Source organism: Corylus avellana, chromosome ca11 (genome assembly GCF_901000735.1).
Source record: "Corylus avellana chromosome ca11, CavTom2PMs-1.0".
NCBI lineage: Eukaryota > Viridiplantae > Streptophyta > Magnoliopsida > Fagales > Betulaceae > Corylus > Corylus avellana.
The window spans coordinates 21,868,615-21,890,035 of NC_081551.1; the positions used below are offsets into that span (position 1 = coordinate 21,868,615).

Sequence of the window (21,421 nt, forward strand, 5' to 3'; positions counted from 1 at the left end):
GACCGAAAAAATTGTGTTAATTAATTATTAATTAAGCAGCCTCCTTTGTAAAAGTCAGCCAAAGGATCTCAGTGGACAACAACTAAGGGTTCTGACCATTCTTATTTATTTACACGATGACACGGTGCACGGCGCTGACACGCTTTTTACTGATCTTCACGAGTTTTTCTGACCCAATCAAGCGTGCGCTACGTCACCAAAATAGGCACCACTAGAAGATTGACCGGACTCACGAGTTTTTACCGATCTTCACGAGTTTCTCATTCCTAAAACACGCTCATACCAATCACAATCTTCTGCAAGCCTACGTACTAATACGTTTTCAGAGGCCTAACAATAGTCGACTCTGTTTGTTTGTTTGTTAAGGTGTTTTTAAGGATGTTTTGTTTTTAAGTCGTTTAATTTGTTAATGTTTTGTTTTAACGAGCAGGGCGGTAGGCATGTTGGAAAGAATAATACTATATTTTACACCAATTTATTTTCATTTCCGGAAATAAAAATATCTCGGACTTTGATGACGGAGCTAAATTCAACAAGCATCGTTTTTATATTATATATATAAGGAAAATGTCTAGGGTACGATAATTTTCATACAAACTAATGTAATAGTTTATAATCAGAAAAAAATAATTAAGAGTGTATGGTTGCACTTGCACATCGTTTTATAGTAAAAATTGTAATATACCTTAACAATAATATTGTTTTATGATAATTTGTAGTTGGTTGATTTTCCATTAATAATTTTAGCAGTCAAACCCATCGCATAGACTGTCTGTGACTCAGTGACTGTGTCTAATAAGTCTTTTCTATGATGAATTGAACAAGCAAGATGTAGTAGGGAATGAGTTAAAGGTATGAACATGCAATGAAATCGTGTACATGTCTTCGATTTCAGCCTAATTTATTTTTTAATGATATGAGACTTTTCTGCCTCAAACTTTGGTACAAGAGCAGAAGCAACCTTTATTTATTTTCTTAAAAAAATAGTACTGCATATTATACTCTTAACTATTCATATATATATATATTTTCATTTATTTATTACTTCATTCAATAATAATTTTCACATTCACGTTAAAAAGTAAACACTTAAGAATATATTTAATATTTTTCTTTAAAAAAAATTTGGTCTTAGTATTGGCTTCCAGAAATCAATTAAGCTGTAAACTGATAGCAGCCAGCTTCGACAAGAGGCTTTTGGAGGAAAGGTTAAGTCTTTTTTTTTTTTTTTTTGTGAGAGAGGAAAGGTTAAGTCAATGTAAACATATGAAACTTTCTAGAAATTTGATCCTTGGCTGTTTGGTAAGATTCCAAAGATAAGGTGAGGTAGTTGTAGTTGGATCGATTAGTTCATCCAAATATCTTGACCTTTTACAAACAGATAATACTAAGAATTAAATAAGATATGATATATAACATTGATCAAAGAATATATAAAATGATGGATAATTATGTAATTAACGCACCCACCCACCCACAATAATAATTAAATTCGGGTCGCAACTAATTAATTATTACAAGTTTACAACACTAATCTGACCAGGACAAAAGTTTATTTATTTTCTTTAAAAAGGGTAAAAAAGCTAACAAGACTCCCACAATTTGGCTGTCTTATGCTGTAGTTTTCAAAGATCATTGCTTTGCTTGTCTAGTCATTAATTTCCCATGAATGGTAAAAATCATTGCTGTCTAGTTATAAATGAGAAAAAGTGGGATTAAAAAAGTATATTACCTGTCTTAAATCATTAATTATTTAAATTTATTATAAGGCTATCTCGGAGAGAGATAGAGAGAGAGAGGGATGCACGAATGAATGGTGGAGTGTATGAGATGATCATCATAGTCTAAAACCTACGAAACCATTTAATATTTCCTAATATTTAGTGAAATAACCCACCTGTCCATTTTTCTATTTTTCTTCATTCTTAGTAACTTTCGCTTCACGAGGCGTAGTTCCTAACCGATTGAACTACCTCTTGGGAACTATTTTCATTCGTTTATTATTGGTTGGGTTGGCAAATTTCCCAAATAAAAAAATGGAGCCTATTCTTTTCTTTTTTTAATTAAAAATATATTATAATTAAAGTTTCATGCAATGGATTAGTGGTATATGAGTATCTAAATTTTCCGTGTGGGGATCAAAACTTTAAATGAGTTGTCTATGAGGCCAAAAGTTAGCTTTAAGAGCCACTTCTATTAAGAATGGTTTTGACACTGTAATTTAAAAATGTTATTTTAAATTAAATAACATAAAAATATGTAGTTTGGGAGTGCAATTATTTTTTAAAAAACGTAGAAAAATTTGGAATTATCCTTCTATATATGGTTCACTAAAAAAGAAGGCTTTGGATGCTCTAAGTAATTATTTGCTTTTCACCTTGAGCTCCAAGAGAAGGACCAAGGGAAAGGAAAGATAATAGTCTCATGACTTCCACGTTGACGCGGTCGCAATTTTCTGTTCGGAAATGACACTTATGCCCATTGACTTTCTTAATATGGCGACACGAGTAATGGTCCCACTTACCTACTACCCCTCTGACAAAATTGCTCGGACATCTTCATGGATCATTCCATCGAGTGTCTCGAAGTTGACGACCGACGAGCCTTTCACACAACAACAACGTGGAAAGCCAGTTTCTGTTTGTCCAATTCATTTTAATTAATTTTTGTCTAAATTCTGCTGACATCAACAATTAATAATAAACAACACCATAATTATCCACACCTCAACCCCTAATCTTCATTTGGCTTGTTCCTTGCAATGCAACCCATTTTATTTTATAAATACATAGAAGGTAAAAATTTTCCCTAGGAATTTTCTCGAAATTATATTATAAAATTAACATTTGTTCATAATGTATATGGTTCTCCAACCAACCCGATACTCGATTCATCAATCAAGCGATCCGATAATCTCTTCATTTGACATGTCTGTAACTATTTTTATAATTTTTAGCATGTGTCAATTGTATGACAGAAGTCGTGAGATGTATTGTACTATGTGGCATTTTAGACTGATGTCAGTCTAATGGGCTAGATTCGAAGAATTTGTCATTTCCAAAATTTCATTGATTTTAATTTATTTCTTTTGCTGAGAACAGAATAATTGAACAACAAAACAAGATAATTATTGAAATGATGGGAGGATACTATTTATCAATTAGTTTAATTAATTTTTGTTTTAAATTATGCTTAGATCACCTTAACCAACAATCTTACTTGTGTTACCAAAATTTATTCTATTATTCTTTGCTAATTAAGAACAAGATCATTAGAGATTATCTGGGATGACACCTCAACCACCAAGCGGGGGCCCCTCTTGTTGTATTATCTGAGGTCAACTGCTGGAAGAATCATGGCCACCAGATCTGCCGAATAGGACAAGTCCACAGACCAGACGGATGTGATCAGTCTGTGTTTTATTATTAATCATCCGTCAAGGGCTGTTATTTGTTAAGTAATTCGGCAGATTACAGATTGATATAATATAAGGTTTCTAGAAGGTAAACGATTGATGGAAGCAGACCAACTTTTTTTTTTAATTTCTCTTATAATGTCTAAAGAACACTTTCCCCCTGTTGACGAGATTGCCCTCTTATGACTAGTTCACTAGAAAACCCTCATGCCGCCATGTCTGAAATAGCAGCTGGATTTCTTGAAGACTAGTGGTCAGAATACGCGTAGAGTGTATTTGATAATGGTTTTGAAATATTGTGATATAAACGTAAAAAGTGTATTTTGGTAGGATTAAAGTATATTAATAATTTTGGGAAATATATTTTTTGTTTTAAAAATACTTTCAAAACCGTCACGAAACAAATCCGACAACTACCAGAACTTAATTATATTTGGTGTTAGGCCCGCCTAACGGATCAATAGCTGGTTCATTAACCAGTCGACTCGAGTACAATCGCGTTATGCCATATCGAATCTCCAGTTTTGGCATGTTAGTAACAATCCAGTGATCTTTTAGGGACTATAAACATGGTTTATTTGCAGAAAAAAAGTTGCTCAATAATTAAACTAAGCAAAACTAAACAAATAAGTCAATTTAGGGCGTGGGAAAATACCACAGTTTGCGGCCAGGCATAGTCGCTTTAACATCACTGGAAAAGGAGATGTAATTATGAATACATATGCTTTGATGCAAAAAAGTTCCAAAGACAAAAAACCAAAATTAAGTTGATTTTCTTCCAAGCAATTAATGCAAAATGTCAAAGGAGGGTAGCCTTGTCATTTCATCTTCAACCAACTATGTAGACTTGGGGATCATCGACCGGCCATATTATTGCCTAAGATCCTGGTTTATAAATAAACGATGTGGGAGAATTCACATGTCGTATAAAAGAGAAACAGAGAAAAATCAACAGGTGCAGAAACCTTCTCTGCTACATCGGTCGTGGTAGAGAGAGCAGGTTGGTGATATTTTTGAATATTAGCCCTTAGCAATTAGCATCTTCCCCTTTAAAAGACTACCAAACCACAGACCATTTCACCAATAAACATCGATCTCTCTTCCCCCACCTAATATATACTCCAAACTTCTCAACCATTTTTCTTCACACAAGTTTGAAGAGCATTTTTGTTGCAGCAAGCAAGAATGATTGTCAAGAAAATCAAATGGAGCTCAATATTACCAAGCTGTTACAAGCCTGTTCACCCGTCCAAAACCAAGAAAGTGTGCGCCAAACAAACTTCATTTCAGAGGATTTCAATATCTGATCTGAGTTACCCGAGCTCGACTCTTTCAGAAGACCTTTCCTTATCTCTGGCAGGATCAAATCTGCATGTTTTTACCCTTGCGGAGCTCAAGGTCATCACGCAGAGCTTCTCCTCGTCTAACTTTCTTGGTGAAGGTGGGTTCGGACCCGTTCACAAGGGGTTCATTGATGACAAGCTTAGGCCTGGTCTAAAGGCTCAGCCGGTTGCTGTCAAGCTTTTGGATTTGGATGGCTCGCAGGGCCATAGGGAGTGGTTGGTGAGTGCTTTTTTCACAACTTTATTAATCCCATTATGATAATTTTTTTCCATCATGAATGCAGATGATTGTTGCTTGTAATCTGATCAATTTTAATTACATTTTCTCCTACAGACAGAAGTTATCTTTCTTGGGCAATTGAGGCATCCACACCTTGTGAAGCTGATAGGGTATTGCTGTGAAGAAGAACATAGGCTTCTAGTTTATGAGTACATGCCAAGAGGCAGCTTAGAGAATCAGCTATTCAGAAGTATGCTCTCTCAAAATTATCAAGTTTTGTTTTTTTTTAAAAAAAAAAAACTTTCAATTACCCTTTTCTGCATAGAAATTGAGAACTAATGGGTATCTTCTGGATTTGCAGGATATACAGTATCCCTCCCATGGTCATCAAGAATGAAAATTGCTCTTGGAGCAGCCAAGGGTCTTGCTTTCCTTCATGATGCAGAAAAACCAGTTATCTATCGAGATTTTAAGGCATCAAACATCTTGTTAGACTCGGTAAGTATTTCTATATTTCTTTCCATTATATAGCTCCATCAACGGTTGGATTATTAAATACTTTCCTGTTACTAAACTCTTATTTGATCGTATTCTTTCCAGGATTACACTCCCAAACTCTCAGATTTTGGGCTCGCAAAAGATGGCCCGGAAGGAGATGATACACACGTTTCCACACGTGTCATGGGCACCCAAGGCTATGCTGCTCCCGAATACATCATGACTGGTAATTTAATAATACAATTGTGCCAATTTTGACTTCTTCCAATTACACATTTTATCCATTCATAGAATAAGTCTAAAGGGAAAAAGGAAAGAAATTTCCTCATAATCTTTTAAACCCATTTAAAATTCTGCCAAATGTCTATAAATATATATGCGTTGAAAATTAACATATTGTTGAATATTTTTTCAGGTCACTTGACAGCGATGAGCGATGTGTATAGCTTTGGAGTGGTACTATTGGAGATTCTGACAGGGAGAAGGTCGGTGGACAAGAGCCGTCCAAGCAGAGAGCAGAATCTGGTAGAGTGGGCAAGACCAATGTTGAATGAGCCCCGGAAACTTAGCCGGATCCTGGACCCGAGAATGGAAGGCCAATACTCTGAAGTAGGGGCTCGGAAGGCGGCTGCACTGGCATATCAATGCCTGAGCCACCGGCCGAAGCAGAGACCAACAATGAGCACGGTTGTCAAGACTTTGGAGCCGCTCAAGGACTTTGACGACATTCCCATTGGCCCATTTGTGTACACGGTTCCAGCTGAAAAAGATTTGAACAAGGAAGATGCCAAAGACGGACAAGGACAAAAGGAACAGAGAAAAGATTCCCAAAGGAAAGAGAATGGCGGTCACCACCACCACCACCACCACCATCATGGACATCAAAGGCATCAACCCAGAACGCCAAAGTCACCCAACTCTTTCTCCGACACTGCTCTACGCCAAAACTGTAGAAATGGGATGCAATCTCCGTTGAGCCAGATGGGCAGGGCAACTGCATAGAATAATATATAGTACTACTTATATATATATATATATATATCCATATCTATATATGTATATCATACTGTAAATAGAGAGATTCGTTAAAAGGTTGTCTTGATTTGCATACTTTGGACATTAATTCTAGGCTGAAGCCTGAAGTGTAAGGATTTGTTTAGAGGAGAAGATGTTATCTTGAATCAACATTTTTCTTTTTCTTTATTTATTTTTTTGAAGAAAACAAGAATATAATATTCTTTTGTTTTGGATTGTATGTGACCAAGTATTATACTTATTCAAAGAAGAAGTAGAAGGCCATTCAAAACTAGCCAATCACCCACTTGAATACTTCATTATTGTCAAACACAGCTAAGCAGTTCGAATATTTGAAACGCGGATGCCCTTCAACCCATTTACTTTTTCATGCTTAAGCAGCCGCGCTTATGGAACTATATATTATACCAAAAGATTCTTTAATTCGGAAGCACATCAAATCCCGCCGTTTCATACATAAGATTTTGTTTTATTGCATCTAACAATGTACAATATTGTATCTCATTTCCAAAAATTTTAACATATTTACCATGTAATAACATATACATCATTGGATCAATGACGCGACAATTCATTGTTTCGGAAGTACATTAGATCTTCTCAATTGAATTACGTTTCCCATATAACATTTTGTTTTATTGCATCTAACGATATATATTAATGTATATGTCATTTAAATTTTTTAAATAATTTGACAACATATTCATCACGTGGTAGAATATATATGCATTATTAGATCAATGACATGATAATTCATTGATTCGAAAGTACATCAAACACTCACAATAACTAGGATTCTATTTCATATATACATAAAATTTATTTTATTGCATCTAACGATATCCATTGTACCACATCATTTAAAATTTTTAAATGACATGACAACACATTCACCACGCGGCAACATATACGCCAATAAATCAATGACATGGCAATTCATTGTTTCAGAAGTACATCAGATCCTCACAATATATAGGATCCAATTTCATAGTTAATATTTTGTTTGGGAAAACTTTAGAAAATTTATCCGAACTTCCACTCATTTTGACAATACTCCAAAAGTTTAAAAACTCATAATTAAAGGCATCAACTTTCAATTACCATATTCCGTTATAATTTTTCGTTAAATCTAATCAAAATTCTCAAAACACCCATTTTTTTTTAAAAAAAAAAACTATTGCAATTGGAATTGTGGAGTGCAAGCTTAGATTTAGGTGTTTAATTATAAGGTCAAGTGGCTTTATTAATTTAATGTTGGAATGTGCTGTTTGGCTTGAATATTGTAGATGTGGACGTCAAAGGCTGAGTATGATGAGTCCATTGTTCACATGACAATGCTTCTAGATATGTCTTTGTATTTAATTTGTTTTCTTGTGCTGTTTAATCAGGACTTCTCTTTATGTAATTCTGAAGGAACTATCATCTTAAAGCAGGCTAGGACTTTTAATTTGTCCTCTTCTTTTTGTTTTATGGAGAGTTATTCGGTGCATTTGGCAAATCATTCTTATTTTTGTTTTTTTAATAATATAATAAGAATTGATTGAAGTGATATATATAGGTAAAAAGAGTTTTAAATTTTTTGTTAGAGAAAAATGAATAAAATTGTTTGGTAATATGAACAGAAGGCATAAAGAAGGAAAAAAGAAAAAAGAAAAAAAGAGTGGATTGCCAAATAGGCAGAATATTTTTAGGCCTTTTGATTTTCTTAGGTTTCTGTATGCTCACTCATCAGCAAAAACATGACTTTTGAATAGATATTTTAGATGTAGGTAAAATAGACAAAATAGCTAGCTTTTGATTAGATATTTTAGATGAAAATATAGGTAAGCCATTGGATAAAAATAAGATTGTTTTCCATCCATACTTGATCTAAAGATTAGTAAAAAGTTGCTTTCGCAACACGGTAGGGTAGACTGCTTCATTTGCTTCCTTTCTAATATGTCTTACAATTACCATAAATAAAGACTATTTAACATAACTCGTAAATCATCGATCAATTGGCCTTACTAACTCCAACAAAATCCTTCCTATTGCAAGGGATACACAATTTTCGACGGGTCTCTTTCGAGCTCCAAATCTCTACAAAATTCTACTATATTCGAGCCGTCTCGTCCTCAACCACCGAAGAATAGATGACATGCATGTTTATATGATACATATAATCAAAGTCATAAAGTGACAAAATGTCTAGACAGGACCACTTTTTGGCCTATGGAAACCTTGTATTTGCAAACGATTGTCTTAATTAGTTGGAGTCCACATACGGCACCTTTGTTTTGGTATTAGTCCATTATATATCATGATGACAACTAGGAGTCCAATCTTATGAATATAGCATCATTAGGCAGGAAGGGAGACTAAAAATAAATTATTATTTTATTTTATTAATTACTCGGCAAAGTTTTATGCATAATTTCAACATTATATGGCCTAATTTACATCTAATACACAGCTAATTAATAAAAGATGAGTCAAGGGAGATTAAAAATGGGATGACGTACAATCATTTAGAGCATCCCGTGCGAAAGGCATGCTCATCCGATCGATCCACTACTTTATAGGAAAATGATCGAACGCAATCCTCTCAAATTTTGGTGTTCTTCATTTTTAATCAAAGAAGTTTTTCCATTGAAAAAACTAATTTGATATATAGGTATTTGTTTTAATGATTATTAATAACGTATTGATATCTACTCAACTAAGGGTCTGTTTGGGATTGCGTTTGAGGAGCCTGAAAGTGCTTTTAACACTCAAAAAGTTCGTTTGAAGACAAAAGTACTCGTTTGGTAAAAAAATTAAAAGCACTTTTAAGGTCCAAAAAGCCTAAAAATTGTCAAAAAGCACTTTTGGCAAAAAACTTAAAAATGAAGCTTTTGCCCAAAAGCTCTTTTTGACTTAAAAGTTCTATTTCTCAAACGCAATTCCAAACAAGCTCTAACCCCAAGTGGGAGAGCCACTTGGACCGGAACACAAGCCCATATGGGCCGAGTGCACACTGTGCTCCTATTAGTAGTGAACTGCTCGGGTCATTATGAGAGTGCGATACAAAGGATAATTGTCTTGCCACGTCATTCTAATCGTACTTGATCCCGATAAAGAGTTATGCATGCAATGTCCATAATCTACAAGCATACACGTGGCATTACACCATAAAGGTAAACAATTGTAACTTGTTATGGAAGGCAAAAAATTTGGATTTCCATTGAAATTCCCTTAAGAATTTCAGTTTCTAGAATTTCAGATTTAGATCATTTATTTTGCATCTAAGGGTTATTATTTTGCTACGTGTCGCACTACTAATAAAATAATAAAATAATAAATATTTATTATTTTATTAGTAGTGGAACACGTGACAGAACAATGATCATTAGATAAAAAATGGACGGCTTGAATTTGAAATTTCAGAAACTGAAATTTCCTAGGAATTTCAGTAGATCCTAATCCAAAAATTCACCCCAGGCCATCTTGGCTTGGGGGAGAAAATACCACAATACCACAAATATTTTATATGATTATCTTATTAACAACAAAATGGTCTTTAAATAGAATACAATAGGAACACACCTAAGTTGATAGGAATTCCTAATTAATCTTAATACTAATTTTAAATATGGTAATCTTAATGAGTTGGAATTTTGTTCCAACTTAACTACTAAGGGTGCGCTTGCCATTGCGATTTGAAAACTCAAAAAATTAGTATTTTTATATTGCAGGTAATGAGATGTATTTTTTTTTTTTTAAACAAGTAATTTTAAATGTCAGACTGCGATTTTGCCAAACACTTTAACTGCGTTTTTAATAATGTTTTCAAATCGAATATTTTAAAATCGTTATTTTTAATTGTACTATTTGAAATTGCAAAGTCAAACGCGTTATAAATCCATCTCACCCCTTATCTTATCCTTGTCAATCTCCATCACCACGGATGCCTTTCTCAGTACATTCATCCCGCAAAACACCCACAAGAAAACTTCACTTTCCCGGCCTCAAAATTTAGTGGTAAGTAACCCTACAAAAATTACAAAGTCCAATGATGATAAGAGATAGCAATTACCAGCATGGTGAAGTTGTAAAGAGCTGCCATGATTACGTAGTTGATGATATGTACTATCTCTCAAACGCCATGGCCCATGCAAATCGTGCACCACCGTCGTTATCTGTTGCAACTTGCAAGCAGACGTACTGATTGTAAAATACGCTTTTATCCCTTCAACTATTCTTATTTTGTATTTGCACTTTTAATTTTAATTTTTTTTAAATGACATTATGGCCTCTCTAACTTGCTTTTTTAATAGAGTTTCTTTCCAATTTTTTTTTAATGATATTAATTTTTTTTTTATTCTTTTCACATGTTTAAGAACGTGTGATAATTTTATAGACTGAATCGTAATTAAAAAAATAATAATAATAATTTAAAGAAAAATTATGTCCTAATTTATCCTTCCAAATAGTGGCTAAGCTTTTTATTTTATTTTTAAAGTGAAACAGTGGCCAAGCTAGGGTAGGGCGAGACGGGACAAATGCCCACCCTAGCTCACCTAAAACTTATTGAAGATATTAGATATATATGCTTTAAATGTTTGGTTGCCCACGTGAAAAACAATTGTATCCTTGTTTTAATTTATTTTGATGCTAGGATACAAGAGCACTCATAATAATTAAGTTAGCTAAAATATTATTTTGGTTAATCTTATAGTAAAAAATATTTAAAAAAATCTTCATCCAGCTATTCATTTTGGCTAAAAATTTGACTAACCGCTACACGGTAGCTCAATAATACATAAGTTAAATTAATTAAAAAAAAATAGTTAAAAATAATATTCTTTAACTAAATTTTAGCTCTACATCATGAATATTGCTCGAAGCTCTTTTTTTTTTTTTTCGTCTTTTTCTAAACGTTATCTTCTCAGGAAATCAAAAGTCAAGTAAATCATGCTGTGGGCTAATTTTGTTGTTGTCCTTTTATTAAACTCTCTTTTTTCAAAGGAATCCTAAATGACGTGGGAGCTAGTGTCCTTATGTTACAAACTCTATGCCGTCAAACTCAGAGGCCAGGCTAGACTAATTTTTAGACTCTTAATAATTAGGGAGGTTTGGTGTGGAAAGATAGTGTGTAGAAAAGACTCCGAGACAAAGGCTTTTCTTTCTTAAAAATCTTAATGTATGTAGTTAAATTCAAAGGAAATTTCACTTAATCTCTCTAAAACTTAAATTATGTGTGGTGTGGCAAAATAATTTTCTTCACTGTAATAATATATGCAATGTAATAAACAGACGATGGGGATAAGTGGAAGTAAAAAATAGAACATGAAAAGCAACTTAACAATCCAATTTAATGGTATGAAAGTATACCTCTACAATGAAGAAAGATGGAAAATGGATCCATAGTTTACATGCACTTCAAAGCAGCAAAAGAATCTGCAACATATTTCATGCTATAAAACTCATTTAACAAGGGGCACCATCATGAACATAATCAAAGCTAGCTTATATATATATCTTTCATCCAACGCCGTTGATCAATTAAGTAAAAGCAGCAAAAAATGAAATTGATTATTCGTTGATCAAGATCATGGAAATTGACACTTCCAAAAGCTGGATAAGGATAGGCTAGGTTATATCAAATGGCTTGGTGAAGAGCACTCGCAGTACACATGCAGTAGTACTAGTAGTAGTATATGTTTCATTCTTCTCTTGTTTTTGTTGTTGTGATGACATAATGATGACGATGTTTCATTGTTTTCAAAATTACTGTATGACATCACAATTGTAAAAGAGATAGAGCAATTTAATGAGTCGCCAAAGCATAGGTTTATAACAATTTATAATATTATTACCATAACAAATCAACTAAGTATATCCCCACAAGAGGTCTTAATTAATGCATAACATTCGTTAGTGTTAATGCATACCATTTGTAGTCCTTAGAATTAAAATTTTCAATACCACCGAGATTGCCTCCATTGATGTATCAAAATCCTAAAATATGGATGTTTTATTTGGCTATTTCCCTTTTACTCTTATATTGACATATGCATTGAAGTTATTTCTTGTTGGCTCGCTTTAACAAACTCTTTTGCTAATTACTTTTCTCTTTACAGGTATTTCCGATCGATACCTCGACACACACGTACGTAGTCAATTGTTCTAATTATACTGATAATTATATTTAACATTTGCTCTTATCGTTTCTGATGATATATAAAAATCCCATAAAATATACTATACCATACTTTCCCAATATTAGCCATATATTATCACTGTGAGTCCGGAAATGGTGGGGTCTCTATCTTAATCAATTACCTTGTCCAGGAGACAAGCTTACTCAACTATGTCACCAAAATATGAATTGGATGGTGGTCTCTCTCTCTCTCTGATCTTACCTTGTCCCAGGGTCACGCAATGCATTCAATGATGTTCACATGACACAAGCTCACTCAACTATATAAATGGAAGCTCCTTCTTGGGCTCTAACGTATCTCAACATTAATCCCCAACAATGGAGGCTTCTTCTTGGGCTCTTATAGTAATGGCATGGATAGTTGCCTTAGCCGTTCTCTCAAAAATCTTCACCTTCAAACGCCACCAACCAAAATTTCCACCGGGTCCTAAACCTTGGCCAATCATCGGCAATCTAAATCTTATTGGAGCCCTCCCTCACCAGTCCCTCCCCAAATTGTCACAAAAATACGGACCGATTATGCACCTCAAGTTGGGATCGGTGTCAGTTGTGGTTGCCTCATCTCCCGAAATGGCAAAGCAATTCCTAAAGACACAAGTCCATATCTCAAGGGCCTCACTCAGGTATCTACACCTTAACCTTTCTGGGTTTTTTTTTTTTTTTTTTTCCCCCTTTGTTTGACATATATTTCTTCGATAACAATATCTCTTAATAGGGGGCGCGGATACCTCTGCAACTACATTGGAATGGACAATGTCCGAACTCATGAAGCAACCACATCTCATTAGCAAGGCCACTGAAGACTAGTAGTTGGATACGGCTATTGGAAAAGACAGATGGGTAGAAAAGAAAGATATCCCTCAACTACCTTATATAAATGCAATTATGAAGGAAACAATGACAAAACACCCTGGCCTGCTGCCATAATGCTTGCACCGCACTCAGCTCTTGAAGACTGTAACATAGCTGATAATATTTGATCATAATTTAACAACTCATAATTAATTAATATAAGAAGGAGAAGAGTGAGGAAGACAGGAACACATAAATTAAAAGCGATACAAGGAGGATAATTCATGCAATAAAAGAGACAACTAATAAAGATGAAGTGGGAGTCGTGGCTTCGTGACTGCAACAAGTGGGAACTTTCTAGATGCTCCCGAACTATAAACTTCCTCCATGCTCAAATCTTCCGGTTTCACATTGTCTGGAAATTTCCACTCGAATCCGTGTAACATATTAGCCAAGGTTGAAGAAACCACCTTCAGTCCAAGGTTGTACCCGGGGCACATCCTCCTCCCGGACCCAAATGGCAATAACTCAAAATATTGCCCCTTCACATCTATTGCCTTTCCTAGGAACCTCTCCGGGCGGAACTCTTGAGGTGCATCCCATATTGAAGGGTCTCTTCCCATACCCCATGTATTTATTAAGACTGTACTTCCTTTACTAATATCATAACCAGCTATGTTACCGTCTTCAAGAGCTGAGTGCGGCGCAAGCAGTACGGCAACTGGGTGTTTTCTCATTGTTTCCTTCATAATTGCATTTATGTAAGGAAGTTGAGGGATATCTTTCTCTTCTACCCATTTGTCTTTTCCAATAACCCTATCCAACTCTTCAGTGGCCTTGTTAATGAGATGTGGTTGCTTCATGAGTTCGGACATTGTCCATTCCAATGTAGTTGCAGAGGTATCCGCGCCCCCTAGTAAGAGATCCTGTTATCGAAGAAATATTTGTCAAACAAAGGAAAAAAAGAAACCCAGAAAGTTAAGATGTATATATATATATATATATATACCTGAGTGAGACCCTTGACATTGTCATAAGTTAACTTAACATGATCAGTATTAGGATCATCAGCAAGCTGCAATAATAGATCCACCATGTCCTTGGGCACGAAATCCTTCTCCGCTTCTCTCTTCACCTTGTGGTCGTCAAAAACATGGTCATGGAATCGATCAAATTTTTTCTTCAAGGCCTTCATTCGCTTCACGTATCCCTGCAAGTCCAAGAAACTGAGCCAAGGAATCCAGTCGCCAATGTTTAATGCCGCATTAAGGAAGAGCCATTCATCTATCATTTGCTTGAATTCCTTGAACGTGATTTCAGAAGTTTCGGATTCGGATTCACTGAAATACTTGTTACCCAATACAATTCTACTTATAACGCTTAGAGTGAGTCGCACGAGATGCTCTTTCACCCTGATGGGCTTCCCGGACAAGGCAAGCAAGCGAGAGAGAAGAGCACTCCTTTCTTCCACACGAATATACTCATACGACTCTATTCTTTTTGGGGTAAATACCTCCGACATATATATTTTACGTGCTTGCCGGAAATATGGTCCGTAAGGTGCCCATAAGAGATCGGTGTAATTGTAAGAAATGTACTTCCCTGCAGCTGTTTGGGGTCTAGAGGCAAAGATATGATCATGTGTCTTTAGGAATTGCTTCGCCATTTCGGGAGATGAGGCAACCACAACTGACACCGACCCCAACTTGAGTTGCATAATCGGTCCGTATTTTTGTGACAATTTGTGGAGGGATTGGTGAGGATGGGCTCCAATAAGGTTTAGATTGCCGATGATTGGCCAAGGTTTAGGACCCGGTGGAAATTTTGGTTGGTGGCGTTTGAAGGTGGATATTTTTGAGAGAAAGGCTAAGGCAGCTAGCCATGCCATTACTGTAAGAGCCCAAGAAGAAGCCTCCATTGTTGGGGATTAATGTTGAGATAGGTTAGAGTCGAGGTAGATTTTGCCACATTTATATAGTTGAGTAACCTTAACTCATGTGTCATGTGTCTGTTTGACAAGGCAAGAGAGAGAGACCCCACCATCCAATTATGCAATGTGTCTGTTTGACAAGGCAAGAGAGAGGCCCCCACCATCCAATTGTGCACTCATATATAGCTAATGTCGGTAAGTAATCATCCTTTTTTTTTTTGAGGGAGGGCTCCAATAAGGTTTAGATTGCCGATGATTGGCCAAGGTTTAGGACCCGGTGGAAATTTTGGTTGGTGGCGTTTGAAGGTGAAGATTTTTGAGAGAACGGCTAAGGCAGCTAGCCATGCCATTACTGTAAGAGCCCAAGAAGAAGCCTCCATTGTCCATTGTTGGGGATTAATGTTGAGGAACTTGAGGTGGGTTTTGGCGTTTATATAATTGAGTAAAGCTTCTGTCATGTGTCATGAAAACATGTTTTGAATTCATTGTGTGTCCTTTGAACAAATATATGGGATAGAGACGCCACCATGCATCATCCCCATTAATTAGTACTAAGTACTCTGTACTCGTGAGTCGTGTAGATAAGATAATATGTGGCCAGGGCCGGAGCCGGCGGAATCACCTTTGGCTTGAGGAGTGGGTGGTCCTAAAATTTATTTATTTATTTTAAAAAATAAAAATTAACTTTAGCATCTCAAGATTTTTTTAAAAAATTTTGTCTCTCAAACTAAACATTTTAGTTTCACCCTTGGTCAGGGCCGTTTGGGAGTGCGATTTCAATAAGTGCGATTTTAAAAATTGTGTTTTTAAAATCGCTACTTTTAAAAATCACACAGACGTTTGGTAAAACATACTAAAAAGTATTTTTTTTATCAATTGAGTGTTTGGATAACATCAGCATATAATTGCGGTTTCATGACCAAATTACCAATAAAGATGAACAAGACAGAGAGGATGAAGGAAAAAAAAAAAAAAGAGAGAAAATAAAGGTTTTAATATATTTTAGGTGAGTATTCTTGATATTTTTTTTCATTCCCTTTCTAAAAAATGTAACTATTGCGCCAAATATCTTTTTAATAAAAATCGTGATTTTGTTTTAAATTCGCACTTTTTCAAATAAGCACTTTCTAATCAGCTTATGGAAATCGCAGATTTTTTTGCGATTTTAAAATTTGCGTTTTTAAAATCGCAATCCCAAACACCTTAAAGTTGTGATTTGGTTTAAAATCGCAGATTATTTTTTTAAAAACGCACTCCCAAACGCATCTTCAGAGTCAAAAGTTTGAGTGTAGGAGGGACAAAAATAAAAAATAAAAACAAATGAAGGAGTAGGAAACTAATTTTTAATGGTCCATATCATTAAAAATAAAATAAAAAATATATTGATGGGTGTTAAATTTTTGGGGGACTTAAGCCCCCCATTATTGTGCTAGCTTTGCCCCGAAAGAAATTTGGCTCATAACATAGAGGAAATAAAAGGTTTTTTTTTTTTTTTTTTTTTTTTCACTATAAAACTTGTACAGTGTAAAAAAAAAAAAGCTTTTTCCTGTCAACTAGCTTTTTTACTATTACTGGTAAGAAAAGAAAAGAAAAGATTTTTTTTTGTTTTTTTTTTAAAAAAGCCTTAAAGTTACTACGGCCTTGTTTGTAATTCCAAAGCTTGAAATCTTGGAATTCCCTTGTTGTTTAAGGCCGTAGTAAAACATTTAGCATATATAGAAGATTTCAAAGCTTTCCTATCTAAAAGGGAGAGCAGCTGTAACTGTATATCAGAAATAACCGGTTCAGTGTTCCAATCAGCAAAAAAGACTTGGTTCGTCGATGGCAAGAGAACCTTGAGTAAAGAATCCCCTTCAATGTTCATCAGGACTCAGGAGCAACCATGAGAAGCTGCCAACCTGACTGCCAGCAAGGAAGCGTGGGACTCACCCAAATTTGCTTCCATGAGATCGAGGGAGTTTCAAGGAGTTAATAACTATAAAAAATTCATTGTGGTCTTAAGGGTGACTGCAGCAACAGCAAAATTTGGCTTAATAGCTACGTTAAAATTTACTTTAAAAGCCGACCATATATATATATATATATATATATATATGTTAGAGAACCCCACAAAATAAAGAGGCATGAAAAAGACTATTTTTTTTTCTTTTTCTTTTTCTTTCTTGTGGTTGAGATGAAAAAAAGCAAAATCTGATGTAATTGTTCAATGTGCCTTTACTGTTGAGTTTCCAACGTTTTTTTTATTTTATTTTTTCTGTCGGTGGTGGAGTACGCTGCTGGAGAGCACTATTTTTCACATCAATGTGCCTTTACTGTTGAATTTCCAACGTTTTTTGTTTTATTTTTTCTGTCGGTGGTGGAGTACGTTGCTGGAGAGCACTATTTTTCACATCAATGTGCCTTACTGTTGAGTCTCTTGCTTTAGCCAGAGTCTAGAGACAAAGAACGTTACATAACTAATAATTTAATATAGTATATATCTATCAAAAAAATTTATTGAGTTTTGGAAACTTATCTTTGTTATTCACTTCATATTTCAATTTTTACTTATTAGGGGATAGTTTAATCTCGTAGGTAAAAGAAAGTATTAAAATACTAATTAAAATGATAAATGAATTTGGTTTGTTCCTATGATTTTTTTTTTTTTTTTTTTCATATATTCGAAGTGGGAGAAGGAAAAAGGAAAATTATAAGAATACAAATAAAAACAACAAAAATATTCTAGTAATAATAAAGAATAGGTCAAATAAATGACATGGCCATCAATAATAGTCGGAAAAGAAAAACAAAGCCGACCATCAGTAGTAGATGGTGCGGCTGAAGTCTCTCTATTTCGTTGTGCAACTAGAACGGAGTATATAAAGAAGTTTTTGGAGGACCAAGTTATGATTTGTTGAAAGTCTTCTTGCCAAAAAAAAAAAAAAAACAAACAAACAAAGAAAATGTTCTCTTTGGAGAAAATTAAGAACAGAAGGGTGCACTCAAACAACTCTTTACCCCCACTGAATCTAATGTGCCGGAACAAAAAAAAAAAAAAAAAAAGCGCCGGTATTTTCAGAAATGCATCGGAAAATTTGCACCGGTACGTATGGGGATGAATTTTAGTAGTGACAAGTGTGGTGGGTCTGTGATTGCTAGAGCGTGGTGGAGTTTTTTGTGGCTGACGGAAAAATCGTCGGATATTCGAATATCGGTGGGGTTGGGTTTATTTTGCGGCGGTGAGTTGGGGACGTGACTCGTTGTAACGGTGATAGCACCGTTTCTGGCTGCTGAAGGGCGTTGTGATGAAATGGTACGTGTCAAATGGGGTACGTTCATTGATGCCGATGGAACTCTGCTTGAAAGCCTCCCCTCACCTACTTGAAGTTTCTCCTTCCACGTGAGGAATTCTGCCTGCATGTTGTTGCTATACATGCACTTAAGAGGAGATTTTGACAGAAATTGTACAAAACACAGGAAATATGTATGGGAGTTGTCACCTCAATGACTACTTTATTGGAGCCGCGACTAAATTGTATGGTAAAATAATAATAAACACACATCAACTTCACACACACACACACACACACACACACACACGCACACATATATATATATGGGCGTTGTGATGAAATGGTACGTGTCAAATGGGGTACGTTCATTGATGCCGATGGAACTCTGCTTGAAAGCCTCCCCTCACCTACTTGAAGTTTCTCCTTCCACGTGAGGAATTCTGCCTGCATGTTGTTGCTATACATGCACTTAAGAGGAGATTTTGACAGAAATTGTACAAAACACAGGAAATATGTATGGGAGTTGTCACCTCAATGACTACTTTATTGGAGCCGCGACTAAATTGTATGGTAAAATAATAATAAACACACATCAACTTCACACACACACACACACACACACACACACATATATATATATATATATATATATTTCATTAGTATATCAGACATGACCTTACAAAAGTATATATAATTGTCGTATATAAAATAATTACTATTAGAGTACTCTTACAATTTGAGAGTATTTTATTTAACTAAAACTATCACTTGTCCTCTCAAATTGAGAAGTCCTTTATTCTACTACTACTATCTTTATAAGGTTTAATTACATCATCCCTTCAAATCATGAGGTAAGTATTACAATTCCAAAACAAAGGTAGACACAAATTAATGGATAGATAGTTCACGCTAAAACTGACAACTAATAAAGATAAAGTGGGAGTCGTGGCTTTGGGACTGCAACAAGCGGGACTTCCTCAGTGCTCAAATGATCTTCAGGCTTCCTGTTGGCCGGAAAATTCCATTGAAATCCATGTAACATATTAGCCAAGGTTGAAGAAATCATCTTTAGTCCAAGGCTATAACCAGGGCACATCCTTCTCCCTGAACCAAATGGCAATAGTTCGAAATTTTGTCCTGTCACATCAATAGCCTTTCCTAAGAACCTCTCTGGCCGGAACTCTTCAGGTGCATCCCATATTGAAGGGTCTCTTCCCATACCCCATAGATTTACGAGGACTATACTTCCTTTACGAATATCATAACCAGCTGTGTTACAATCTTCAAGAGCTACGCGCGGCACAAGCATTAATGCTGTAGGGTTTTTCCTCATTGTTTCCTTCATAATTGCATCAATATAAGGAAGTTGTGGGATATCTTTCTCTTCTACCCATCTGTCTTTTCCTACAACCCTATCCAGCTCTTCAGTTGCCTTTCTGATCAGGTGCGGTTGCTTCAAGAGTTCCGACATTGCCAGTTCCACTGTCCTCGCAGAGCTTTCCGAGCCTCCTATTAAGAGATCCTGATATTGATGAAACAAAACAAAAATGATCAGCATGATCAGCATTGGCTTGATAGATTTTGAGATTTGAGTTGGTGTATACCTGAGTGAGGCCCTTGAGATTATCATAAGAGAGCTTAACATGATCAGTATTAGGATCATCAGCCAGCTGCAACAGTGAATCCACGAAATCTCCAACTCCTCTCTTTACCTTGTGGTCGTCAAAAACATGGTCATGGAATCGATCAAATTTTTTCCTCAAGGCCTTCATTTGCTTCACGTATCCCTGCAAGTCCAAGAAATTGAGCCACGGAATCCAGTCCCCAATGTTGAAGGCCACATTAAGCCAGAACAACTCATCTGACATTTATTGGAATTCTTTGAAAGTTGCTGCAGAAGTTTCCAATTCGGCCTCATCACTGAAATACATCTTACCCAACACAATTCTACTTATAACGCTTAGATTGAGGCGCGAGAGATGCTCTCTCACCCCAATAGGCTTCCCAGACAAGGAACATAGGCGAGAGACAAGAGCACTCCTTTCTTCCACACGTATATACTCATACGACTCTAGTCTTTTTGAGCTAAATACCTCGGACATAAATAGTTTACGCCCTTGTCGAAAATATGGTCCGTAAGGTGCCCACACGAGACTGGAGTAGTTGGAAGTGTTCTTCCCTGCAGCTGTTTGGGGTCTAGAGGCAAAGACATGATCATATGTCTTTAATTAGAAATTGCTTTGCCATTTCCGGAGATGAGGCAACCACAACATAGAACGACCCCAACTTTTTTTCTAATTGGACCGTATTTTTGTGACAATTTGTGAAGGGATTGGTGAGGGAGGGGACCGATAAGGTTTAGATTGCCGATGATTGGCCAAGTTTTAGGACCCGGTGCAAATTTTAGGTTGTTGTGTTTGAAGGTTAAGGTTTTTGAAAGAAAGGCTAAGGCAGCTACAGCTACCCATACCATTGTTGCTATAAGATCCCAAGAAGGAGCCTCCATTGTTGGTGATTGGTTAAGAGTTTGAGGTGGGCTTTTGCGTTTATATAGCTAATTATACAGAGAATACAGGGTAGGGGGAATATTAACATATATAGTTGAGTTATAAGCTTGTGTCTTCGTGTATGAATTAATGCGTTGCGTGTCCCATGAAAAAGGTAAGGGACAGAGAGATGTCACGCTTATAAGATTATATAATTCAATTTTAATTCAATTCGGCTCAATTAAACAA

General features: G+C 35.6%; 2 protein-coding genes and 1 pseudogene across 2 annotated transcripts; 1 reads left to right on the top strand and 2 right to left on the bottom strand.

Annotated features, from left to right (window-relative positions):
* Positions 1 to 4,317: 4,317 nt before the first annotated feature.
* LOC132165293 (serine/threonine-protein kinase RIPK-like) lies at positions 4,318 to 6,679 on the top strand. Its single transcript, XM_059575791.1, has 5 exons — positions 4,318 to 4,978; positions 5,093 to 5,228; positions 5,340 to 5,476; positions 5,579 to 5,702; positions 5,892 to 6,679. Exons 1-5 carry the CDS (start codon positions 4,601 to 4,603, stop codon positions 6,476 to 6,478), a joined length of 1,362 nt encoding a protein of 453 aa, XP_059431774.1. The 5' UTR covers positions 4,318 to 4,600; the 3' UTR covers positions 6,479 to 6,679.
* A 6,911-nt stretch (positions 6,680 to 13,590) lies between these two features.
* Positions 13,591 to 15,411, bottom strand: LOC132165290 (trimethyltridecatetraene synthase-like). Its single transcript, XM_059575787.1, has 2 exons — positions 14,494 to 15,411; positions 13,591 to 14,410 (listed from the first exon to the last, which is right to left on the bottom strand). The coding sequence occupies exons 1-2, from the start codon at positions 15,400 to 15,402 to the stop codon at positions 13,787 to 13,789; spliced, it is 1,533 nt and encodes a 510-aa protein (XP_059431770.1). The 5' UTR covers positions 15,403 to 15,411; the 3' UTR covers positions 13,591 to 13,786.
* A 4,197-nt stretch (positions 15,412 to 19,608) lies between these two features.
* On the bottom strand, positions 19,609 to 21,192 carry LOC132166679 (trimethyltridecatetraene synthase-like; annotated as a pseudogene).
* Positions 21,193 to 21,421: the final 229 nt, after the last annotated feature.

Coding starts and splice junctions, on each gene's coding strand:
- LOC132165290 (XM_059575787.1), bottom strand. CDS start 15,402: ATGGAGGCTTCTTCTTGGGCTCTTACAGTAATGGCATGGCTAGCTGCC. Junction 14,411..14,493: donor ATGTCAAGGGTCTCACTCAG/GTATATATATAT, acceptor CTTCGATAACAG/GATCTCTTACTAGGGGGCGC.
- LOC132165293 (XM_059575791.1), top strand. CDS start 4,601: ATGATTGTCAAGAAAATCAAATGGAGCTCAATATTACCAAGCTGTTAC. Junction 4,979..5,092: donor AGGGCCATAGGGAGTGGTTG/GTGAGTGCTTTT, acceptor TTTCTCCTACAG/ACAGAAGTTATCTTTCTTGG. Junction 5,477..5,578: donor CAAACATCTTGTTAGACTCG/GTAAGTATTTCT, acceptor TATTCTTTCCAG/GATTACACTCCCAAACTCTC.